This window comes from Lipophrys pholis, assembly GCF_963383615.2.
Source record: "Lipophrys pholis genome assembly, chromosome: 17".
Lineage (NCBI taxonomy): Eukaryota > Metazoa > Chordata > Actinopteri > Blenniiformes > Blenniidae > Lipophrys > Lipophrys pholis.
The window spans coordinates 10,464,912-10,491,353 of record NC_137643.1 but is presented as its reverse complement, the minus strand read 5'-3'; the positions used below and the strand labels follow the sequence as shown (position 1 = coordinate 10,491,353).

The 26,442-nt window shown below is 43.5% G+C and overlaps 1 protein-coding gene across 3 annotated transcripts; it reads left to right on the top strand.

The window, feature by feature from the left end:
• The first annotated feature begins 602 nt into the window (after window positions 1–602).
• pum1 (pumilio RNA-binding family member 1) lies at window positions 603–26,442 on the top strand. Of its 3 annotated transcripts, XM_080484591.1 has the most exons (25): window positions 611–693; window positions 3,055–3,120; window positions 4,418–4,590; window positions 9,406–9,528; window positions 9,898–9,966; window positions 11,433–11,538; window positions 13,061–13,254; window positions 13,370–13,542; window positions 13,656–13,708; window positions 13,751–13,920; window positions 14,017–14,110; window positions 14,829–14,927; window positions 15,049–15,191; window positions 15,519–15,657; window positions 15,832–15,966; window positions 16,399–16,698; window positions 16,818–17,060; window positions 18,190–18,460; window positions 20,445–20,574; window positions 20,746–20,880; window positions 22,851–22,988; window positions 23,685–23,810; window positions 24,021–24,142; window positions 24,717–24,909; window positions 25,953–26,442. In XM_080484591.1, the coding sequence occupies exons 2-25, from the start codon at window positions 3,075–3,077 to the stop codon at window positions 26,082–26,084; spliced, it is 3,507 nt and encodes a 1,168-aa protein (XP_080340717.1). In that variant the 5' UTR covers window positions 611–693; window positions 3,055–3,074; the 3' UTR covers window positions 26,085–26,442. The 3 variants fall into 3 exon arrangements, with proteins under 3 accessions (XP_080340719.1, XP_080340718.1, XP_080340717.1); XM_080484592.1 differs by having other exon boundaries at window positions 610–693; window positions 13,656–13,920; XM_080484593.1 differs by lacking the exon at window positions 3,055–3,120 and having other exon boundaries at window positions 603–693; window positions 13,656–13,920.

Below are 26,442 nucleotides of genomic sequence, written 5' to 3'. Positions count from 1 at the left end.
GCCATTATCTACTGTACTCGCATTACGTCATCCACACACCGGCTTCCAGTCTGCAGCCTCTCCGGTCTGCAGCCGCATCTGGCACATTTCCAAAAGTTCCACTGGGGTATTTTTTATTTTTGTGGAACACACCACCACCACCACCACCACCACCCCCCCGCCCCCGTTTTTTCCTCGCACCGTCCGCCTGCAGCCGTGCTGACCGTGTGGCGCACCCCGTTACCATGGAGACCCCAGTAGACGGTTTACGGGAGACCTTCAAGAAGTAATCAAAAATATTAATATTATTACTAATTATGATCATGTGAGTGCCCTTACTAGTATCCGGATTTATTTTGTGATCAGTTATTTTAGTTTATTAACATACTTCTGAAACCGGGGTGAACGAGTTGCTTTTGTATTTTCCTGCATTTGTCAGGCATGAGGTAAAAATAATAATAAAAATACAATACAAATAGATCACACTCCTGTAACAAAGGCACCGGTCCGGTGTGGCCCTCCATCCCCTCCCGCTCCGGTGTGCACCCCTCCCCTCCCGGTTGGCGCAATGAACCGTACGCTCTCTCTCATCCCTTCCCGGCATGCAGCGCTCTCGCCTGCTCCTCCGTCGAGCCGCCATGTTGTCGGAGTGAAAGCCTGGGGTGTCAGAGAGAAACTGGGGCCGAAATCCGCGACCATCCACCCTCTCCGCCGGTGAGTATCGCCCCGTTCCCGGTCGCGGTGGAGGGGAGCGTCATTTAGCTACGCGTCGGTGCGTGTATTGTGGCCATGGCGGCCCGGGGATGGGGAGAATGGGAGTATTTCGTGGGGCTTGTAGCGCCTGCCTACCTTTCTGCTGCTCGCCTCCTTCCTCCCGTTGTGTCGGTCTTCCGCTCCAGACAGCTCTCGGGCCTTTGTTAGCATCCGCGTCACCGGGACCTGTGCGGCTGCAGGCGCGGCAGACAGGTGGAGACCCCCCGGGGGGTGTATTAGCAGCACGGTAACGATATTAGCACATTGTCGCAGCCGTTAAAAACATTACACCGATTCCGCGTTTGGCCGCCGGTTCGCCCGGGCTGAGCTTGTGTCGGAGGCCGTGTTATTGTTGGTAGACATGGGGCAGTGAACCCTCGGTAGCAGATCCCGGTCAGGCATGAGGGGACACGGATGCATGGCTGGGAACCCCCCCGCCCCCCGGTAATTGTCACAAAGCAGCCCACGGAGCAGAACCCACATCTTGTGTTTTCGTTTTGATGTGTCACGTCTGCGGGCAGAGGGGAAATGTGGAGACAGCGAGCGTTATCTGCTGCTTGCATTGTCACACCCCTAGTCTGTGCCCGGTTTGCGGTGGATCGATCCCCGGTACTGAATCATTAACCTGGTCAGACCCGGCATGAACCTGCCGCACACCGAACCTCTCTCCCGGGGGGGGGGGGGGGGGGTTAATGGCCGGGCTGTGCTGGATTTCCGGGTGTTTCTCTGGCCCGTTCGGAGCTGCAGCGACAGAATAAAGAGCGAACATTTCCTTGTTGCTGGATGTGGAGTGGAGCAGGAAAACAAAAGACACGGCTGCATGTGTGGATGATCACTTGGCAGCCTCGTTTGTTTGTGTCTTTTGGGACTGTTCAGACGGTCAGATCGTAGTTTTATTTAAAATCTTTTTGTCTTTGTGGAAGGGGAGTGTGTGTGTGTGTGTTGCACGGTGCTTCCAGCAGACTGGCGGAAAGCTGCATGTGTTTGAACATCCACAGTGTCAGTGTCTCTCTCACAGGTAATTACTGTATGTGGCTCGGTGAAAAGGAACTGCTTGTAATTTCCTCCCGGCCTGTAGGGACACTAATGTGAAACTGCTCATTTTAAAACAGAGATTAGTGCTTGTTGGAAGAGGAGGAGGTTGTAAAATACAAATTATATCCTCCATACTGTTGTTCACTGTGTTGCCCAACCCCACCAAATAGCGAATCCGGTGCACATTTCGTCCGAATGACTTGCCCTGCAGTCTTTACCCAGGTGAAGTCACATCGGCCCTTTTCCTCTTTTCATGGCTAATTGTGAGTTTGTTCCGTGTGCCTAACTTGGATGTAAATCGAAGCAGTAGTTTTGAAATGTGTTGTTTCATCTTGCAAGTTTTAGCCGCCTCCTTCTGGAGTTTCCACACGGTGTTTTTGTTAAAATGAGTGAATCAAATTGAGTTATAAGGGCACTGACCACATTTTGTTACTTGCAGTATTGTGCGAAGTGGCAGGCATGTTATCGTGCAATATCAACATGGAAACATCTGAGTGGTTCCAGATTTACTCTCTCATACAGCCAATGTAATTACGTGCTCAATTATGGTTTAAAGACAATTCACGGAGTCCCCCCCCCCCCCCCCCACAGAGTCTTGACATCAACCTCATGGAGCCTTTATGGGATCACATGAAGAGACATGATATATCCATTGGAATCTATGCTAACTTATGAAATGTTTCATGTTACCTTTATGCAAAATAACTTTTTTTTACATTGAAGAATTCATTTAAATGTGGTCACACTGAATCCTTGTGTTTATTCACTCTGCAGTGTAATAGAGACAAATTAGAGCTCCTTTGGGAGGGTTGTTTGTACTAAAACTTGTTTCATATTCTTGTCCGTTATTGTTCTTTAGATGAAATGTCACTCAAATACTACAAAACTAAAGTCTTCCTCACATATGGCTGCACCCAAGTTCTCCTCAGCTTATGGGTTTTTATTGATATTAAATGTGGGTTGTAAGTGTATTTAATAGCGTGACAGCTGAGTGTGTTCACTGGTAGTGGTGTAACATGTCAGCTGTTAACATATGAGCTTCTACTATGACTGGTTGCAGTTGTCTGCAGCCATGCTTGTATGTGATTTCATAACGTGCACAGCCCTGCAGATGGGACACCTTGAAGCAGAGAAAGGTAACTAATCAGTGACCCGGCGGACGTCTGAGCTGTGTTTTAAATACAGTTCATGGACGGGCCACTTCTCAATGTTTCACTGGGTGCCTGTTTTATTTTTTATCTTTATGGTCACTTTGATTGGCATTCATACTGGTTTGTGTTGTTTCAGCCAAAGACAGAAGTGCTGTAATGTTTACAGTATGTCATGCTGCTGCAGAGAGAGACGAGTTGGCAGGTAAATCACCTGCTGCTTCTCTGGTTTCTATGTGTTGATCCCAGCTCTCTGGTTCCGATTTTTCTCTATCAAGTAGCTTTATTGGCAGGGTTGTCCCTTTGACCAAACACTGTTAGCCCCTCAGTAAGATTAACATTAGTTCTGTCTTAGCCATTAGCAGGAAACCCAGATTATGGTTACAAACCACTGTAGACATGTGATGGTTCAACTTCCATGGCAATCAAAGTTGTTGGAATGTGTTGTCAAATATTATAAAATTGTACTAAAGATGTTTTTAACATTTGCCAAAAACTGGAAGAGGTAGCATTAATAGGCGTTTCGCCATCATGAATCTGGTTTTTATTGCAGTTGTAATAGACGGCATTACCCTACTCTGCCAAATAAACTGGCACCTCAACGTCCATTGGCACGTGTGAGTTGTTGAGATTCGTTTTCAGCATCTCTAGTGTGTTGTGAAACGTGGGCTGCCGCTCTTATTTTAGAAAAACTGAATGAGCGTTGGCTTCATTTCCACAGAATAATTGAGGATTTTTGTCATTATTGAGAGATTCAGGAAGTGAGAGATTACCAGAACAGCAGCAGTGACGCAGGCTTCGCATAAACCAATGTGCAACCGTTAAAGGACACATATTATTTGATTACTAAATTGCAACCTTTCATTGATAATGTAGCACAGTATGGATAGTTTGTCTCTGATGTGATTTAATTACTGTGAACTTGAGCAGAACTAGAGTACAAACCACAGTTCTGCCTTAATGACAGAAAAAGCATTATTGTGGAGTATTGACTTCATTACTCTGGCATGTTGCACCGCTCCAACAAGGTTTTAGGTTGTTACAGCAAGTATGTACATGCCTGACAGCCATACGTTCATTAGCTGCAATTTTTGTTTAGCTGCAAAGTCTATACAACAGCCTTCCCAGACTAACCCACTTTTACAAAAGTTTGTTATTTTAGATTTTAAGAAAAAAATCAGGCTTTTGATTGTGGCGCTCCCTCTTGTATTTTGTTCTCCTTTCTCACCAAGGCACACGGACCAGATGTTCTTTTGAGCTTCAGCATATAATTAAATCTTCAAATATAAAATAAAAGAATCTTCTGATTGGCGCATTCCAAACAAAAACGATTTCTGTAATGTTAAGCTGCTATAAATAAACACTGACCCTTGTGCTTAGGCTCCATGAGGACTTCATCCTATGTGATAAGTGTCTTTTGCACAATAACTTGAACCATGATTTGCATGTGACAGGTGAGTGTGTGTGTGTGTGCGTGTCCCTCTCTCTCCTCCTGTGGGCAGGCTGTGGTGGAATGAGCAGTGTGTGTGTGTTGAAGAGGAAAGCAGTGCTCTGGCAGGATTCATTCAGCCCCCACCATAGAAGTACATCCCCCAGCATGCCCGTGGTGCTGAGCAGCGGAGGACATGCCCCTCCAACTGGGCAGACCCCTCAGGCCACGCCCCCAAGCCAGCAGGTAAGCCCAGCAGCCGGACACCTCTAACAACTTTCTTTCAACCACGAGCAGATTCCTTCAACATTGGACGGATTAGTTACAGCGAGATGTGCTGTAAACTTAGAAAAGTGCAGTCGTCTGCTCAGGTTTTTAATAAAGCTCGACGTACTCTGACAGATCCTTTATAGTTCCTCTCACTTGTTCACAGTAAAAGCATGACGCTGGTTCATCTGTTGAAAGCTCAGAGTGAAGCTGCAGCCGCAGGAAATGGTAGTTTACTTCTCTAGTACTTAAACAGCTGCAAGAACACTGTGACACTGTTTGAACTGTCACAAGAGTTCACTTATTCTCTCACTTCGTGGTTGAGATATTTGTGGACAAATGATGGAAGTGGAGATACAAGCTCGACTTACAAAAGTTCTTTTTTTTTTTTTTTCTCACAATAAAGTAACGGGGATAGAAATATACTCGAAGAATAAAAGTCGAGAGGAACCCTTTGAAGGACATATCTACCAGCTGTTTCTGCTCTTTCATCCTATAACTTCAAACGTCTCTCTTCAATAAAGGGCATGTGATGCTGCTCTGAATGTGCTCTGCTGTCGGTGTTATCTGGTTCACTACTGACAACACATCCAATAGGCATCTTTCTCTGTGGCCATGTCCCCATCTCTTGTCTGGTTCTTTGAAATCTTTTGTTTTTAATGTCAGTTTTGTATCAAATACAGTGACTTATCTTTCATACGTGTTTCTGCTCGACCCATTTAGGCTAAAATCAGTAAAACCAGTCTGAACAATACCTCAACACAGTGATACAAAATGGTCAAACTTCTTTAAATTCAAACTATAATCAAACTGAAGGAACTTAAGAGCAAGCATGTTGTGAAAAGTTATCAGATGTAACATATTGGTTTTCTTCCTGTACTATACTGTATATTTGTTCTTTTGTTAGCCACAGATGTCATTGACCCTAGATTGTGTGTATCTCAAGGGAATGTACTACGACATTGGATATTCTCTTATCGAGATAACGTCAAGGATTAACCCTGGGTTTTCCGTACTACGACGTTCGTTCACTTCTTCACGAGGGTTGATCGGTAATAACGAGGTTATTAATACTGGTCGCGCCTGACAGAACTGCAGGAACGTGAATTTATAAAATGCAGAACTACTCATGCCGTTGCAGTGACAAATTCATATTCCACCACAAAACACACTAATGGGGGAAATTCAGCCTCAAAACAACCTGATGGAAAATACAAACTAGAAGAAAAGCACTAAGGAAGTTCTGCTGTAATAAAGTGAAATTGAGTGACCAGAGAGTCGTGCTGTTTGTTTATATTGTCTGATGAATTGATAAGGTATAATCTCACGAAGTCACTCGTTAACAAGTCAGGAATGATCTGGCTTTGGACGCGTCAACAGTGTTGCTTTTAGCCTTGTGGATGTGTTTTAATTCTTCATAATTCTCAGAGAATAATCGCTCCTTCAGTAATCTGTAGACTGCGCTGCTGGATTTCTCCGTGTGTGTGATTGGTCAGACACGGCAAACTCCGCCCTTTTCATGCAAACGTGTACGGATCCTTCGTGTTTCCGCGAATCTGGATCCCGCATGTCTGGGTAAGTCAACCCAGGAAATGGAGCGATATCCTGGATATGTTTTATTACAGGTCGTAGTACAGGCCCCAGGTTTGAGTCCCAGGCCGTGAGAGTATCCGGTGTAAAAACTAGTGAAGGCTTCGGTGCAAGTTGTGACTACTCCTGTAAAAATGAGTAGCCACATTAACGAAACATGTAAATTGCAGCTCTTTTCTAGAAGCTACAGAATGCTCCATGCAGACTTCAATATGTGGCGTTCTCACTTGTTTTCACTTAAGTACAACGATTGAACACTAGAAAAACAACCTCCAAGCTAGAGCGTTATGGTAAAGTGTGCTCATGCACCCCACTGGGAACCTCTTTTAAGTGGTATTGTTCACATTATGTTCTTCCAGTCCTGCAGGCCATTTTACAAACTTGACTTTTATTAGGATGTGTCATACACGGCTCAAAGGTTAATTATCGTGACAAAGCTTTTCATTTTCAAACTGTGAACCATCCAACGGCTTTTTCTGATGTCAACGTATGAAAAGAAAGGGCTTCTCTCTGGTTTGTTGATAATCATTAGTTTGACAAAGTATAGACACGTTACTGAAGCCTGTCTTCAAAGAGCTAACGATGCTGATGACATATGCAAAGACATTCCCATGAGGGCCACATCAAAGTAATGAGAAACTAAAATAGAATTTATATGCATTGAAATTAAATGTAGTTTTTAGCAAGGTCTCTTGTGTCTATGGCATTTATCTATAATACATTTTTCAGTCTTTATACCTTTTTTCCAGTTAAAATAGCTTTTATTACATGAATTGTAAAAACTGAACAGGCAATGATCTGTGCCTGCCAAAAACTGAAATAACACAGAATGAAGTGAACTGGAGTAAAAAAAAAGATATATAAAAAAAACCGGTGTTTCTTACGGAAAAATAACGGAGAAGTCAAATTGGCACCACCTTTGGCCAAATGAAACTAACTTGGTATGAAGCAGCTTAATATGTATCAGTGAGTTTACTGCTCTAAAAAAAAACAACAACAAATGTGGCTCCCTTCACATAAAAGCTTGTTTGTTGTCCCAGTATTAACAAGGTCGACATCCGGAGGCTAATCAGGGATGTACGATTTAAGAAAAATATCTGATTACACTGTTTCTGACTAATTGTGATTTGACTTCTGTTTTATTTTTCTATGTTAATTTTACCTTAAATTTACCCAATACATTGGAGTGGGCCTATTTTTCCTTGGAAATTGTAAGTTTCTTTTGGTTGTTTTTTTTTTTTGTTCCGATATTTGCTACACCGCAATGGTCACCATGCTAATGCAAAACTCCTACTTGAGAAGATAAGATAACTACATTTGATAAATAATGAACCCTCAAAAAGCTATATGAAATATTCCACATATTAAATTAACACTAAGAGGATTTACAGGGTGGAGCGTCGTGTTTCCATGGCTACACAGGGACCCTTTTGTTCAAGATGTTAAAAACTGGACTGTTTATTTATTTTAATACCTTCATGCGGCATTGCTACATGGATTGATTAAAGCTCCTCTCCATGAGGTGTTTGACGGACACGTCTGTCGATGTTTCAGGTAGCTGTGCACTCATAAAACTGATTATTTAAATGAAAAGAAAATTGCTCTTGTGCACTTTGTAGTTTGTTTATTGGCGGGCCAACATGCATGTGGTTTGGACTATATGGGATGAGAAAAGCATCCTCTATAGGTTGAAATGCTTTGTCGCTGCAAGAAGAACGCTGTGCCAATATTTACATAGTGGAGCCGGGAGGAGATGGTGGATTTGAAATCGTTGCCTTTGTGATTAGCAAACTGCAACATTTCACATCGTGATTCCAATCTAGTTTTGATTTATCATCTAGTTTTAGGGCCAAATTGGTGATGTTGGTCAAAGTTAAGATTGTGAAATCAAACCTATACAAAATGGTGTGCATATAGAAGCACTTGAACGTGTCTGATGGAAAAATGTATCCAAGAAGACAAAATAATGTTTGAACAAAATATGAGCCAAAAAGCGACATGACAACTGTAAATGTGCTTCATGAAATCTTCTCAGAATCTACTGTAATTATGTGGACAATAGTCAAAATAAGAAATTAGCCGGCGATATAGTTTAAAATTATTGCTGAGAACACAAAGCACTGTGAGGATACGAGGCCATTCCAGGTCTCTCTTGTATTTCATTGTAAACCAATTTCTTTTTCTTTTTGACCCATCAGACCATATGAACTGTTTGATCACTCACTCCCACCAGACCCCCCCCAAGAACTTTTTCTTATTTAAACAATCCGACTGATGCTGAATATCATTGTGCTGCTGTGAACTCAACAATGTTAAAGTTGAGATAGAGCTGTTCAACTATTGAATTATATGCATTGGCCTTGTGCGTGTTGAAAGGTCCTTTTTAATGATTCTGACTGCTCTTCTACACAGGTCATGTGCTTTTTATTTTATACAAATAAACATATGCCAATGAATGAATTGGTTACAATCCTGCTTATGTTATTGCCTGCAGAGTTAGTGGGGGTCAGGCAGTAGCCACACTGAATAAAACATGTAGTTCAACTAATGGAAGTTTTCTTTGCAAGATTTTATTTTTCTTTGTTGCTTTGAAGTGTTTCCCGGTTTAGACTTTACAGTGAAACATCTGCGAGATGCTGTCGTCACATAGCAAAGGACATCAATTATTTTTTGATCACAAGTTTAGCCGTTTTCATGACTAATCCTGGCGGAGAAAAAAAAGCTGTTTAAAGCTTTCTGATAAGTAACAATTTAGTTTGACCAACATCTGGGAAACGTGTCCTCCTGCACGCTTTGCGTGTGCAGCAGAGGACTCCAACCAGCTGTTTCCAGTTCATGTTTACTACTTATTCTTTGATGAGGTTTATGTTCACCCACAAAATGATGAAGAGAGGAGGAGCACTGGTGAAAAGAAATGCTGCCTCCCTTTCTGTGTGCATTTGAACCGCAGTTGTCATTTAGAGAGTCTTTAAAAAGTCTTGAATTGACATATGACGTTACGTATTTCGATAATATGATCATGTTGTTGAAATGTTTTCTAGGTAACTTGATGAAAAATGTAAAATGATGAAACTTTCAATGTGTCAGTTCATGAAATTCCACAGTTGTAAATAATTCAAGTCTTGTCCACGCTAGAATTTCTGCTTTAACTTGCGTACTGCTGCCAGTAGGTAACCCGCGTGTGTGCGCCTGTGTCTCTTGAAGGGTGTGGCGGGCGCTGGACGTTCCCAGGACGATGCCATGGTAGATTATTTCTTCCAGCGGCAACATGGTGAACAGCCCGGCAAACATCGCTGGCCCACCGGAGACAACATCCATGACAGCCAGGTGTGTTAGTGATGTTCAACACACTGATGCTGTTGTCCTGACTTATGAACAGTTTCCTCAGATTGAATTAATAGAATTTAAACCAAATTTGTTTGTAACATTTTATTGAGGAATGTAAACCGAGCACAGTACTATTAAGTTCTTCTCATCTACCTTTCTCTTTTAGTGGCCCAAATGAAAATAGTGCAGCTTTATTTGATCACAATGAATTTCACCTTTTAACTGGTCTTGCATTTTTAGTTTCTGCTTCTCTAACGTTGTTGACTAATTAACTCAAGTGAATAAAGTTGGTCTCTAGGTTTATATGTTTAGAGTATAATGGGCATAATGAATTCTTCCTTCAATCTGTCACTGGCTCTCTGTGTGCAGGTTCGCTCCATGGACGAGCTGAACCATGACTTCCAGGCTCTGGCTCTGGAGGGGCGCGCTATGGGAGAGGTAAGAAATGACGGCTGAGGTTAAGTTGTTTTTAAAAATCCAGACCAAAAAGACTTCTGAGTTCTTCATGACAATCTTATGACATGATAGCTGTGTGCTATCAGTTAAATTGTGGTTTAAGTTTAGATTGAAATGAGTTTAACAAGGTCGGAGGCAGAATGCCGACACATGATAATGACATCTGGTTAAAAAGCCACATGATGGATTATACAGTCAAACCTGAAGATCAGGAAATCCAAGAAAGGAAATGGTTGCTTGATCAAACCTTGTAAGGAAAAACTGGTGTTGAGTTTGCATGGAAATAATCTCCTAAAGACCAGATGAAACTAAACAGAAGTGCTTTTTAATTGAGGAAGAATGGACTTGTTGATTGTTTCTATGAAAACAGAGGCTGCATTCCAGCCTGGGGTTACTTTTAGTTTAGACCCCCCCCCCCCCCCCCCCATTCATAGTCCTGATGTAAGAACTTTATATTCACACTTCAACCAGATGTAATATGATCCAATACAGCCAATAAATGTCATACATTTTGCATTTGTAATTCCAGTAATCCATTCTAGTATTTTTTTTCTTTCTAGGTAATTCTAATATTTTATCCTCCCTATCAACATATGAGGGACAGAGCATTAAGCTTGGCATGTTCATTTACGTAGCATTATTCAGACACAAGGCGAGTCGATACAGGTCACAAAAACTTGTACGATTAAAACTCCTAAAATGAAAGCAAGGCAGATATAAAATGAGAAATCTCATTTTAAAAAACAAAACTTAAATTTAGCGCAACTCCTCCATCTACTTTAGTAGTGAATACTTGTATTTATAGCCTTTCAATAAATAAATAAACTGAATTTCAACCTATTTTGATAAATTAATTAAATTAGAAATATGTTTCATAGGAATGAAATAAGACTTTCATATTTGCAGATGTCTGGTGGTCCTTGAAGTTGTAATACTTGGATAAATACTGGTTAAGTACCATGTTATGAAAAGGACATACTACATTGTTACATTCCTTTTCAATTGCCTCAAAAGAGATTACCAGTTCTGACTGATTTGAATAGTTTTCCTCTATAGACAGAAATTTCAGTCCCATGTTGGCAAAAGATAGAAATCAACTAAAAGTTTGGAGGGGAAATGTTGTTTTTGAGCTGTGGAGATAAACTAATCTATTGCCAGAACCTCATCAGTCACCAGATTTTAGGTAAAACCATCCATGACATTTATTATGAGTGCATATGAGCCTAAGAAAAGACTGGTGATGTGTTTTATCTTTGGTTCATTCTTCCCTCTGAAATGACTTGTTTCAGTAAAGTGTGTACTTAAAGTGTGTTTAAAGTACAAAGTACTTAAAACATGACTAAACATCTGGATTGAAGTAGAAAATGCCCAGTTATACGATGTATTTCCCATGTGCAAAGTGGCAACTTGGCCCTTTTTTTACACCCGTGTCTTCTGTGTTTCTGCAGCAACTGCTAACTGGTAAGAAGTTCTGGGAGACGGATGACTCCGGGAAGGATGGACCAAAAGGGATCTTCCTGGACCAGTGGCGTGACAGTGCATGGGGTGCCTCAGGTATTAACAAGTCTGTGAAATACTGTCGGGGCTCCTGTGAATGCAGGGCAGTTCAGTTTTTGTTTTTTTTCTCAAAAGAGAGAACAAAGCACCAGAGCAATCATTGTCTAGTTACAAACTATATATTTAGATTTTTGCCACAATCAAACACTGACGTCAAAGCGGCTCTTATGTTCTCCCGGATGATGATGGGACTGGAGATTTCATCTCGGTCAGATCAACACAGCAAAGTTATTCTTGCAGACATGATGACAAAGTAAATATTCCTTTATTATAGAAGCAAGGTGACATCAGTCTTGCAGCAGTTTAATCCTGCACTAAAGGAGAAATGTAAAAGTTCATTTGGAGAGCAGAGTAGTCTTTAAGACGTCATGTTTTAAAACCTTTTGCAACTCCAAATCACTTTTCTACAGCTCAATTGCAGAAAAATCTAAAACAAATCTAAAAAAATTTAAACAACAAATTAACACACTTGGTGTGTTTTAAACGGATTGGGGGGGGGGGGGGGGGGGGGGGAGGAGGCGGCAGCATGTGATTAGTTTCTGGGTGAATGGTAGTGGTGGATAAGTACTCTATGAAGGGCTGCCGTGTTTCATTGAAACAGAACTAAACATTTTGAGTTCAAAATCAAATCTTTTCTATTTCAATATGAGTTAGGGCCTCATTCAGCCAGCTGTTGTGTGAAGCAGGGAGAGCGTGTTTCCATTTAAACAAGACAAGGTGTCTGGCCAGCAGCGTCGAAAAGGCGATTACTCTGCGCTTCGTCACAGAAGGATTAGGTGTTGTAATTGAAGGGGACCCAAACGGTGCAGTGCAAGGTTCAGGGGCAGGATCCATCTCAAGCACCGTAGCAAGGCTGTCAAAAAATTTGCTGCCAGAAGCCTGTGAGACATTGACAAAAACAAAACGTGTGTGTGGTTGGCAGGTGACTGTTTACACCTGTTGCAACTGTCACTGGTGCCTGGCTCCATATTTGCCAGTCGAGCATTTGCGTACTGCCCTCTAAAGAGGACCTTGCATTGTAATAAGCCCGCGCTTAGCACATATTGAGGATGTGTGAATTGGCTTGGGAATTTGGTCCCATCTGCTGTCTGATATTGACACTCTTATCTTCTCCTCCCAGGTCTGTTTCAGTTTGGTCGTCTGGTTAGGGTTGAGTGAGTCAGAGGAATTGCAGATCACCGAAATAGAGCGAGAGTCAATCAGAGACCCGGGTGGGTGGTTAGGGAAGAGAAGGCATTTGGTTTGTTCAAAGTGCCTGGCTTGAAGAAGTTGGAGAAAGTTAAGAAATCCAGAAGCCAGTGTTTACGTTGATCCTGGTCCTTCTTAGACATGTTAAAAAGTAAATAAGCAATAAGTGCTTGGTGTCATCCTGAGAGGTTTAAAAAAACAACAAAAAAAAAAACCCAGCCCTAACATCATCATGTAGCTGTCCCTTTCATGCCTGAGCAGTTTGTGGAGTAAATATACCATTCCCTCACCTGAATGAGTAATTAATTAGTCCCTGCCCCTCTTCTGACAGATCACTCGGTGTCTCAGCCAATCATGGTGTCCCGCCGACCAGGGCAGGGCTTCCATGGCGGGGGAGAGGTAGGAGTGGGCTCAGTGATGTCACCGCGGTCTGAAAGTGGAGGATTGGGGGTCAGCATGGTGGAGTATGTCCTGTCCTCCTCACCAGCGGACAAACTGGACTCCTGCCTCCGGAAAGGACCATACGTAAGTTTACATGCATCGTCTAATCCCATCCCATGTCCGAATTGAAGGTTTTTTCTTTTATCTCTTTTTTCCTAACTGTGTTACCTCCATTTCTTCTGTTCTCTCCATCACACAGGGGCAGCGGGATGGAGAGGTGGAAGAGGAGAAGAGGGAGAAGCCAAAGACGACATTTGAGGGAGAGAAACTAAAAGAGTTAGCAGAAAGTGAATCTGACGTCATCAATGACGTCATCAACCCAAATGGGCTGCCGGTCCAGAACGGCCTCGACGTCGATGTCAAAGAATTCGGGTACGACTGAGAGGACACCCGCTTGCACCTCATTGTAGAGACACTCATGCTACTCCGAAGGCGCCTTTCAGCTGTAAACTGAGTCTCTACTTTTTTCTCCCTCGCTCCTGCAGTCGTCCCCCAGGCAACATGCCAGCCCCGGGCCCCGAGGGCGACCTGCTGGGAGGTCCCGGGGGTGTCGGGGCAGAGGGCCTGACACCCCTGGGAGGTGGAGGAGGCCTGAAACCTCCTGAGGACTTCTCCAGCGTGGACCAAGGTGGTGTTACCATGGACCCCATGGAGTCAGTGATGGAGCCGCTTCAGTTTGATTACAACTCTCAGATGCCCATGGACTCTGCTCCCACTGTGGGCTTATTCGATTACACTAACCAGCAGCAGGTAAGAGCTGCAGTCAGTGACACTCCTTCATTCATCTCCAGCAGACTCTAGTGCTAGTGGTGTTAAGTGACTCACCTGTCCTCGTGGTGTTTGCAGCTGTTTCAGAGAAACAATGCCCTCGCAGTGCAACAGTTAACAGCAGCCCAGCAGCAGCAGTATGCATTGGCGGCTGCACAGCAGCCTCACATTGGTAAGAGTCTGCATGTTTGTGTATGTACTGAGATACAAAGACTGTAATTCATTCCATTTTATTCTCAGATTGATACATTTATCTGCTGTCACTGTGTTTTTAACCGCCCCATTGAGATTGTCTCTGTAGTTCCATACAATTTGGCTTCAGGAAGAATATAGCAGCAAAGTTGGTATCACAGTCTGACAAATTAGAGACTTTGTACTTTGACTTGACTTGGTTCTTTTGCTTCCATGCATATAGTTGAATCTCTGTTGTCAGAAAGTTTTCTTTGTTTGAATGTTGTTCATTTACCCTGAACGTCTCCCTTGTAGCTGTTAAAAAAAGACTATAAATATTTGATTTCCAGTGTGGATAGATGGCACATCATAAGAGCTCGGTCTTGGTCATAACCCCTTTCCAACATGGTCCCAAAAGTCCTATCATTGAAGAGATTCAATATTTATCAATACAGACAGGATGTGATTGTAAATTCTTTTTTTTTTCCATTTTGGAGCAAAACATATCGTAAACCCAGCGTGCTGTTTAAGTCAAATGGTTACCAATTAATTGAGTTATTATTTTGTAGGTTTTCTCAAAAGCAAAGTACCCAAATTGTCTTAAATATCTTTTTATTCTACTTTTGTTTTTTAACTCTTGGCGGGTCCATCATTTTATTTGTTGCATCATGTAAAACAGTTGGATCTCTCTTCACCTTTTCCCTCCATGTGTTTTTTAGGTCTGGCCCCGGCATTTGTGCCCAATCCTTACATCATCAGTGCAGCTCCCCCGGGGACGGACCCTTATGCAGCGGGACTTGCAGCAGCAGCTACACTTGGTGAGATATGCACGTTTCACACAGTAACTTTAAATGTTCGTTCTTCCTCAGTTGATCACATCCATGAGCTTAGACTCAGTTCTCTGATGTCATGACTGTTGTGTGTGTCTCTAATGTGCAGGTCCAGCAGTGATGCCTCCTCAATACTATGGTGTGACTCCATGGGGGGTTTATCCAGCTAACCTCTTCCAGCAGCAGGCTGCTGCAGCCAATAACTCGGCCAATCAGCAGGCTGCAAGCCAGAGCCAGCAAAACCAACAGCAGGTCAGTCAGCTGTTCACCAAAAGCTAATATTTGTAGCTTTTAGAGAGGAGAAAAGCCTGGAGCAAGTGCTTCATCCTGTTGCTGCTCATTATTAAGGTTCATATATTTATGCTGATGCTAATATATGCATTGTGTTCTCATACTCGCAAGTTATCACACTAGTGCCTTTTGTGTAGGCAATCTTTTAAACATTAACTGCAAAATCTGTAGATGATAGAAACTCGATTATGTATAACTTCAATACACCACACTTTGTGATATAAGAGACTGCTTGTTGAAAAACATTCAATATTGAATTTTGATTATTTTGTTTTTGATTTGTAAAAGGTGATGCGAGCTGGAGGAAGCCAGCGACCTTTGACCCCTAGCCAAGGCCAACAGGGTCAGCAGAATGACCAGCTGGTTGCAGCAGCCGCAGTCAACTCGGCCCTCGCCTTCGGGCAGGGGTTAGCAGCAGGAGTCCCCGGTGAGTGCAGCGCTCTGCTACTTGGCTTTATTACTTTGGAAACAATCCCAATGAACCCGGTTACATCTGCTGTTGCAGCAGAGCTGTTCGAATGTGCTTTACTGCTGTCTACTGGACAGAACCGACATACTTTGACTGAGTTTTGTACACTGAATTTACCTTCCTCTTCCTCAGGGTACCCAGTGCTGGCGCCTGCAGCCTACTATGACCAGACAGGGGCCCTGGTGGTCAACACTGGAGCCAGAAGTGGCCCTGTCCGTCTCATGGCCCCTGCATCAGTCATCATATCCCCCTCTGCAGCACAAGCAGGTAACACAACGTTTATATTTTAAAGCACATGGTCTGAATCTTTATGGTGTCTGTTGTTCTCTGTAGACAACCGCCTTAAGAAGACTGTCATGCAAACAAAACAAGAGATTCCAGATTGTGGCCTTTAAAAACATGCTGCGAATATCCTGTTCAAGAATAGCATGTAATTATGAGATCAACGGAGTACAGTCAAGAGGAGGGTTAGATTTGTGTGAGTTGTTCCCATGAATCTCCATTGTAAACTATTGTTTGTGAAGAGAATTAAAACGCCCAATGAATTATCATTCACACAGTGAAGCTTTTTAGTGTGACTGTCGATGATTTACAGGGACAGTTTTGAAAGGACACCTCAGTGTACTACTTGTAAAAAAGCCTTCATTCTTAATTAATGTTTGATCAACTGTGCTCCCTCTTGTGCATCTCTATTATCAGTTGCAGCTGCAGCAGCCTCTGCTGGTGGTGCAAACGGTGGTCTCGGTGGTGGGGCCAACGGTCCATTCCGTGCGATGACATCCCAGCAGCCTCAGCAGCAGGGTGGCCCTGGTGGTGCACTGGGAGGAAGCTCCTTCTATGGATCCTCGTCCCTCAGCTCCTCTTCCCAGAGCTCCTCTCTTTTCTCACAAGGCTCTGGCCAGCCTGGACCAGGGTCTGCCTCTCTGGGCTTCAGCCAGCCCACCTCATCCTCTCTTGGTGCCACTCTCGGCGCCACGCTCGGAGGCTTTGGCACTGCTGGTAGGACGACAGCCTGTTCAGTGTTTAGTTGTCTGAAAAGGCAATAAACTTTCAGTTCCTCAACAAACTAAAGAACTCCCAATTCTCAAATGCAATGATGTTTCTTTGCCTCCCCCTAGTGGCCAACTCGAGTGGTGGCAGCGGCTCCAGGCGGGACTCGCTGACGGGCAACAGCGAGCTGTATAAGCGCACACCTTCAAGCCTCACCCCGATCGGACACGGAGGCTTCTATAATGGCACCTTGGGCTTCAGTCCGTCCCCCGGTCCAGTGGGCATGCCCCTACCCAACCAGGGACCCTCCCACTCCCTCACACCCCCACCCTCCCTGTCCAATCACAGCTCTTCATCCAACCTCAATCTTGGTAAGCAGCTTTCTTTGATTTGGGTAAAATGATTACCTCTGACTAAGGGGGAAGTCTGTGCCTAAATCATTCCCTCTATAGAGAGGTTGTAATCATAGCGGAAAGGCGGAAAGGCTCAGCTTTAGTTTTTAAAAACTACAACAAAACTTTAAGAGTGATTTGTGGTACCAGTTGCATGACCAACATCTTTTCACGCTTACATTTTCAAATTCCAAACATAATGTGTCCAGTCCAGTTTAAAATGACGGACATATTACTGTAGGGTTGTGAAGCAGCATGTTTTCACACCTTGGTTGCTTCCCTCTGTGTTTTTCTTCTGTTTTGCATGATTGACAACTGGCAAACCCAAGTGTAACGCAAACAATCATCTCAAGTCTTCATGAAATGGCAATCAAATAAACTGACAGCCAAGATGAGGCTTTATCATGCCTGTGATGTATTACCTGGCTTTGGCAAATATAAACTGCAATGTCTGGCATCTGTTGAAGGGAGGAAACTGAGTGCTGAGATCCTTGTCTGCTCTGTGTATGAACACAGAATTCATACCCTACATGTTTTCCATTTTTTCCAACAGCATTAAAACGTGAGACAATGACTGAACCTTCACCTGATACAGATGTTTCTTCACTACAGTTTTTAGTTGTACTTCAACATAGATGGGTGCAGTGCAAAATTTGTTAAAACTACTTGAAAGCTTGTGTTTTTGTAAAACTGTATAAGACCAACTTTTACCTCGTATTTATTTGATAAGATTATGAAATCATCTTTTTAATAGGATTTTTTAAATTCCAATTAATACCAGCTTTGTGTTTGATTCATTGCTGCCATCCAGTGCTGTGTTTGTGCCGCAAAGCTGAGATGTAATTTTTATGATACGCTCTGAAACTTTTAGTACTGCAGTGTCATTAATTAAGAAAACTCATCTTAACCTCTGCAAAGAACCAACACTTTCATTGGAATATCATAGAGAGGTTTAAGATCATTAATATATGTGATTTAACCCTTCTCAACCATACATAGTGATTTTATGTGCAGAGCATCTGTTTTGTCATGCATTTTAAACAAACTGAAACTCTCATTGCACTGTGTGTTTGTCTTTGTGACGATCCTTTTCTGTCTGACAACACAGGAGGCCTGACCAACGGCAGTGGGCGTTTCATTTCTGCAGCTCCAGGAGCAGAAGCCAAGTACCGCAGCGCAGCCAGCTCGGGCTCCTCCCTCTTCTCACCCAGCAGCCAGCTGTTCCCGTCGTCACGGCTACGCTATGGCATGTCGGACGTGATGCCGTCGGGCCGGAGCCGTCTGCTGGAGGACTTCAGGAACAACCGCTACCCAAACCTGCAGCTTCGAGACATCGCCGGGCACATCATGGAGTTCAGCCAGGACCAGCACGGCAGCAGGTACCACTGCTTGAATGGGTTTTGAAACCAGCGGTAACATTTAGGTCTGTCTCAGGCGTTTCACATGGAATCAGTGACCTGCACAAAAATACCCGTCGGCCCCAGAGACAGAATTTGACAGTACAATACACTGCAGTGACAACATTGTGGTATTGCTTCCTGCTATAACATGTCCATTGCAGCATTTGTCACACTGTCCTGGGACATTTTTAGGTAGGTCACATATCGCAATGAAATAGTTATTGACTCAATAACAATTGAACTGATGGTAAATTCTTCCATGTCCAAATCTGTAACGAATGAGGGTGTTTTAACTGAATCAATATATTCATTACTGGTTAGGATTGGGTGATGTTACTGTCCTTTTAGTTCAGTTTCTTTGAGCCGACAGTGGTATCTTTCAAATAGATGTATATGTGACCGGTTTTCACAAGAGCAAGCAACAAATCCTCAACAGTTTTCCATGCTGCCCTCTAGAAGGCGATATAGTGTTTAAAACCTCAACAAATGAGGCAACGAACCAGCTTCTAGCACCAAGCAGCCAACACCGCCTCCCCTTCACACACACCTTCCACACATGACTTGAGGTACAGAAATCCCACGATCCCTTAGTTCTGATTTGCATTTTTTATTTTTAGACATTTTATTTCCATTCACATTTGTTTTGCCAGCAAAAGCTGTTAAACGCTTTCGAGCTGTTTCTGAAACAATAACAGGAATAATCTTTGCAAATGTTCGACTTTTAAAAGTAACTGGAAGATTAAATGTTTTTGCAGATTTGGTTTCTGCGGGATAAATAATCAGTTTAACAGCTCCTAATCTCTGCTTGTGTCATTAGTTTTCATCGCCCATCTGTGTCTCTTTGTGTTAAGGACTTAACAACGGAGAGGGAAAAAAAGGTTTTGTCCAAAGCTCTGGTCTTTTGGTTTGCAGATATGAGCTGTAGCATGTGAGCATTTGGGCCTGTCGCATCTAAAATGCCGGTACGATTAGATCTGTCATTGGTATTCATTGGCGAGCCTTCCTCCCACAACTGATTAAATTTGTGATAGTCAAAAAACAATTAAAGGGGCCCTGAGGCGGTACTGAAGTATAACCCAGATCAGAGTTCATGTTGCTTTTCATGTTCATCAAATAATGTGAACAGGGTTGATTTGTTAATGTGTCGAGGTCCGAGGCCTCACGATTTTCTTATCCATCATTGTCCTTCACTGTAGGACATATTTCATGGCGTGAGTGTGAGGGTGTAAATTCAAGGAGTGTTTTAGACATGACTTATTTCCCTAAACACTTTGGGCTGTCTTATCTTGATGCTGTGGCCTTTATATCTCCCATTCCTCGAGATAAGAGGAGTAATGGTGTCATTGATCTGTTACCATCTCTGCCTTCTTCTGTGCTACAATCCAGAGACCTTGATTTGAGGCCACGCGGCCCCGGAGGCCACTCTGGGCTCCTGGTTTCTGGGTCTGTAGGGGCTGAACCAGCTGTGTCTCACAAGTGGACTTTTCCACTGAAATGATCTATTAATACACGGAGAGGTCCAGCCTGTGCATTCCACACACTTTCTTTCCTCTCTTCAACATCATGGCCCTTTTTTATTTTTTAAGCTGTGCTTCACCTCTCGCGCAGCCTGGAAAACTTCAGCTCCGTCTTTGTGATTTTCTCAACTCTAAATTTCATCTCCTTTTGTCTGACTGTTCCCCTGGGTAAAAGATATAGGAGCACTTCTTTCTCTCCATCTTTGTACATCTCTCTCACTTTATTGGTTATGTCGCTCTCTGATGTGTTTTTCTCTGGCTTTAATTTCATCCAGACTTTGTAAACCTTCTTTATGTACTGAGTGGATTTTTAGCAGCCTGTATATTTTCTCATGTGACTTCTACACATTGCAAAACCAAATGAAAGTGAATATTTCAAAAGCACGTACAAAGGATATTTGTGGAACGTCTTCAAAAGCCATGCCTCCTCTTTCTCCTTTTTAAAGGTTCATCCAGTTGAAATTGGAGCGGGCAAGTTCAGCCGAGCGTCAGCTTGTCTTCAGTGAGATCCTACAGGCGGCCTACCAGCTCATGGTGGATGTCTTTGGAAACTATGTCATCCAGAAGTTCTTCGAGGTATGTCTGCAATCCCGGTCATTAAGCAGACTGCGTGCTTCGACACTGAATATATAGGAACTGCGTCATGTTCCAAACAGTTGATCCTGGTTTTGTAGCCTGTTTTTATATTTGCATCATGTGTCACCGGACACTAGTGGAGTTACACTCTTGTATTTTTGCATGTTTCAGTTTGGCAGCCTGGACCAGAAGCTGGCTCTTGCAGAAAGGATCCGAGGCCACGTGCTGTCTCTGGCCCTGCAGATGTACGGCTGCAGGGTCATTCAGAAAGCTCTGGAGTTCATCCCCTCAGATCAACAGGTCATTGTAAGTACACATACCTGTTTGACTGCTAGAATCTGTAAACAAGAGATCCAGATTGTGGTGAAATGACCTTCATCCTTTATGTCTTATCCCTGCTGTGATTTATTGGCTACTGAAAAAGGACAAGCAGAAAATTTTTTGTAACTATTTTTAAAGCATATCTTTTATCTCTGTGCACAGGGTTTAGTTGTAAATGAGTTTGTGTTCCTCATTAGTGGTGTAACCGTTTGCAGTTGATCCGTATGGATAACCCTCAATGGTCAGGCACTAAGGGGATCCACGGATTAATTACTGAGCTTATCTGTAATGATGTGAAATGCAAGTTTACCGCTGCTGTTCTTTTCAAAGTCGTATATCAGTAAGTCTTGAGACAGAGTTGCAGTGAGATGTAGGCAAAGCAGCTTAGTAAAAAAAATAAAAATGTTATCTTGTCTTTTGTCTCAGATATAACTGTATTGGACAGCAGTGGAATATCTCCTCTGGGTTTGTTAAACTTCACAATGATGTATTGGCCATGGTTAAAATGGGAAATGTAAAAATCAAGTAGTTCATAATACCATCAAAATATCAAACAGTTTTTCTCTGACACGGTTGATTGATGTCACTCCCGAAAACACTGAAAGCTTTTTGCTTAAAAGAGCAGGAGCTCAAATGTACACAGCTGAAGGTTAAAAAATAAAATCTCTAATCAAATATAAGATGATTCCCAAATGCTGTGTAACATTGATCTGCGTCTTTTCTCATCATTCTGGTGGATGTTTTCTAATATTTCAGGACTGGACAGGCTCTGACATATATTCTGCAATAGTGTTTCATACTGAGTTAGAGTCGACATAATGCACGTTGAAATTATTATGGTGTGCTGGCTAACATCCTGATCATCCCATACGATGGGTGAAGAAGTTAAAACAGCAATAAAAATTCCTACTGTTGGAATCTCAGAAGGTACTGAAAGTCTTCCTTTGGTCTGTGCCGTGTCCAGTCTTGTAATAGAACTGCATCAGACTACGTTAGCAAGCGTACAGAGACCGCTCTGGAACAGCAATCGTTCCAGGACTTATTTTACTAAGTGTCAAACGTGTGAACGCACCTTAAGATTTATTAACCATTTGGAGCTCTTCTGCCTCATCTTGTCTTCGTATTGCCACACCGGATCGGCGTGTTTTGGCAGGTTCTACAGCGAATGCCCTTCCTAACGCAGCCCTCACTTATTCATCTGGGCTTTAGGACCGGCACTAGAAGTACACAGGAAGTACCTCTACAATAGCTGGTTACATACTGTTGGGCTGTGACGGCGCCTGTGGGGGTAGTTAGTGGTCATAGGCCTTGCTCAGGAACCTGAGTCCCTACACTAACCTGCAGGCCTCCTATATATATTTATATTGATTTATTGATTTCTCCCGTAATCAGAAAACAATTGTTTATTCCTTGAAACAATGATAAAGCCCAAGCCTTGACTATTTATCATGTATAGTGTAGTCCTTTATAGATAACTGTACAGCAAAATGCTGCATCGATGAAAAGGTGCACTCTTCCTGCTGAAGAGGCATTTTTTGTCTACTTGGTGGGTTTGGAGTTGAAGCTGCCCCGTGGCTCAGCAGGTTTTCTTCACACACTCAATCATCGACGGCGAATGAGGCTTGATGACGCCTTGGTTCCAGTGCAAATGTTGAACTGCACTAATCTTGAAATATCTTGATGAATATTAACAGGAAATTATTGTTTCTTAAATGCAGTGTTTTGGAGAAGCTGTGAGGTTTATGTGCGAGCAGCAAAGTTATCCATCTCCCCCTAATAGACGCCAACAGATTTCTCCAGGGCATCTGCTAAAAGCCCCGTGTTATTTGTCGGGCTGTAAGCTACAGTGAAAAATGAAGGGGAGTTTGCAAAATGCCTTGAGGCAATATTTGATTCCTCACAAACAATTACAAGTCCCTCTCCACATCCCCCCCCCCCCCCCCCCCCCCCCCCAGAGCGAGATGGTGCGGGAGCTGGACGGCCATGTGCTCAAGTGTGTAAAGGACCAGAACGGGAACCACGTGGTGCAGAAGTGTATCGAATGTGTCCAGCCTCACGCGCTGCACTTCATCATCGACGCCTTCAAGGGACAGGTGGGTCCCCTCTGCGCCCCATCACCAAATATCTCCACGTTCAATCACTGAAGCCTGCCGGGACTGAACTGACATCCACATCCACACACACACACACACACACACACACACACACACACACACACACACACACACACACACACACACCTGCCGCCTTAAGGTAGCAAGCATATTGTCACCGCCAAAGTACATTGACACATTTACTGAGTCCTTTTCATGGACATGGTACGTTTCCTTGGCAACAGATACTTCAGCCCCGTGACAACAGCCACAAGCTGAATGTTACATTAGCATAAAGTGTTAAAACAAAGATTTGGTGTGTTCCAGCTTGAGCCGGCTGTTTAATACACATTAAAGGTTTCACTTTGAGGACTTCAGTCAGGATTCTCCGACACTAAACCTCACCGATGTTTTGTTTTTTTCCCCTTTCCGTCCATTTGCATGTTGTGTAACGGAATATTTTTCCACTTGGCATTGCAGATTTGTTTGTGTAGCTCAAAAGCACGTCAGGAATTTGCTTTAACCTTGCCTTCAGGGGAGGGCTGGGTGTGTGAAAGTATGCCTCTGATAATTTAGTACCGTTATTCAAGGTACTTTCTGAACAACAACTTGAGCCAAAGCGTCCACTCTGAGCTCGGCCAGGTACGTGTTTGTGCACGTGGAGCCACTAACGGTGTGTAATTACGTGTCTCTCAGGTCTTCGCCCTCTCAACTCATCCCTACGGCTGCAGAGTCATCCAGCGCATTCTCGAACACTGCCTTCCTGAACAGACGCTGCCTATACTAGAGGAGCTCCATCAACACACAGAGCAGCTCGTGCAGGTGATGCACAAACAGAAAAATAAGCGCCCGCCGGCTCCGTTTACCATCATTTACATTTTCCACCACGACGACGCCTCGAGTTGGCTGGAGCTCAGCTCCTCTCGGAGGCTCCAGATTTCTGAAGCCGGCTGTGTTTGATGTGACGTCAGAGGCGCCAGCTGTCCCTCCTCACGCTTTAGTTAATGTTTCTCTGTGATTTGTTTTATTCAGGACCAGTATGGCAACTATGTGATCCAGCACGTTTTGGAACATGGCCGAGCTGAAGACAAGAGTAAAATCGTGGCTGAGATCAGAGGCAACGTTCTGGGACTCAGCCAGCACAAGTTTGCCAGGTAAATTCCAGTACAGACGACATCACTTTTCAGGTGTCAGAGTATCTTTTTTTTTTTTTCTTTCTCCAGTCTTTGAAGAACATTTTTTACTCAATTTCTCCACAACTGCAGCCAGACCCGGAGCTGGCTTTTCTTTTCTCTTCTTTTTGTTTAATGTGCCACCATCACACCACATGGCATGCAGGTTGTTATGTCGCCCCGCTGGCGTCTGTTAGGGACTCTGTGCACACAGTCTTCTCTACACAATAACCCGACAACCGTATCCTGGAAACCTGACACTTACGGCGCAGGTTTCTCAATATGGAGAGGATGATGTGAACAGATTGGAAGCTTCTTTCTGCATACATTTCCCACATCAACACAAGGCTTTATTTCACAGAAATGGTTTATTAGTCACAAGCATGTCTGTTTTATAAATGCTTGATATTTAATTGTCTTAACCCGTTTAGTTCTGAATATGATGAAATGTAAATTTCTTCACCTTTTCCTTACTTCTGCCATTATTTGTGAACGAGCCGAGGTATTTTCCTGTCAAATGGCCCTCCTGAGCTCCCGTTCTCCTTTCTTCCCTCAGTAATGTGGTGGAGAAGTGTGTGACCCACGCGTCACGGGCAGAGCGAGCCGTACTGATAGACGAAGTGTGCAGCCTGACTGAGGGCCCCCACAGTGCCTTATACACCATGATGAAGGACCAGTACGCCAACTACGTGGTGCAGAAGATGATCGACGTGGCCGAGCCCACGCAGCGCAAAATCGTCATGCATAAGGTTGGTGGAAGCACGGGGATCGTTGTTTTATGGCCCATCAAATTACTGCGACGGTGGAGGCAGATTCAAACCTCTTCAAGTCCAATGTTTACTGAAATCACTCTCAATTCTGTGTGCAGTGTCACTTGTGCTTTCCATAGGGAGACGATTAGCTGTGGTGGTCCTTGTAAAGTCTTCAATAAGAGCTTTCACACATGGCAGCTGCCTACTCTTACAATTAATGGCTCATTTTGAATATTTTATCCGCATTTCATAACAGTTTGTAGTGCTGCAAACCGTTGATCTCAGACGGGAGTTTAAATAAAACTTGTTAAAAAGAGCCTGTTAGTTTCACGGTAAACAATAGAAATTCTGGGAAAGTTGAGCCGTTTTGGAGAAATGCAGCTCGAGAATCCACTTTGAGCAAAGTATGTTGGAAATGGAGCTGCAGGCAGCCGGAGAATGTGTTGGAGGACGTAAAGATGGTTTGGGGGGGGGAGTGGGAGGAAGGCAGAAAATCCAAACGTTTCAGATCTTTAAAGATGATTTGCAAAAAAAATAGACTTTACGAATCCTGATGGAAATTCTTGTGCTGGACAGTCAAAATCTTAAAACATGGCAAGTGAATGCTTTCTCTACTTCTTTCAATTAGTATTGCTTATCTTTGCTTTAAATAGATTTTTTAAACAATACTCCCCATGGTGAAACACGTTATCATTAATCATTGGATTTGTCAAAGACTATATTTTTAATTGTCTTAGCTTTGTGGATCTAAAACCGAAAACAACCTGAAGCGGTCAGTGGGGGTATAAAGACCCTCTCTGCTGACCCGCCTGCTCATTTGGCTACACGTGAGTTAATCTCACTCTGGTCACTGGTGTCAGCAGTTTCCAGGCAACAGTGCAGCGGCTGACCTGGACACAGATACGTTGGTTTGGATGCTGCCTCCAAAAAAGATTTTCCAGCAGACCTTATCATAAAGGTGTTTTGATGTTGAGCAGATGTGACGGTACCCCTTGGGGAAAATAAACTATGTTTGCCCCCCCCCCCCCCCCCCCCCACAGATCCGGCCTCACATTTCCACCCTGAGGAAGTACACATATGGAAAACACATCCTGGCCAAGCTGGAGAAGTACTACATGAAGAACGGCGTGGACCTGGGTCCTCTCTGCGGCCCGCCTAATGGCATCATGTAAACTGCCCCCTCCTCCCGACCCTGTCATGTCTACCCCCTCCCCTGACCTCTCAGCGCACCTTCCTCATGCTGTCATCGTCCGGCAGCCCCACCCTTCCCAACCCCCTCCTTCTGAGAGCATCATGCCCACACTTTCCCCCCTGTACCACTGTTTCCATGACAACCCTTCGGGAGGAGCCTGTTGCTAGAGGCAGCCTTAGTTGTTGTATTTTTTTTTTTCTTTTTTGTATTTTTTTTTGTTTGTTTTACCCCTCCCCCCACCGAGTCCAGGCCTGCTGAACAGGACGTAGGGAAGGAGGACTCCTTTCTTTCTGTTTGTTTCCCTACCAGCTCCTTTTTCCAATGTTTCTGATGAACTC

Coding starts and splice junctions, on each gene's coding strand:
- pum1 (XM_080484592.1), top strand. CDS start 3,075: ATGTTTACAGTATGTCATGCTGCTGCAGAGAGAGACGAGTTGGCAG. Junction 15,658..15,831: donor GTTAGCAGCAGGAGTCCCCG/GTGAGTGCAGCG, acceptor CCTCTTCCTCAG/GGTACCCAGTGCTGGCGCCT. Junction 16,699..16,817: donor CGGAGGCTTTGGCACTGCTG/GTAGGACGACAG, acceptor GCCTCCCCCTAG/TGGCCAACTCGAGTGGTGGC.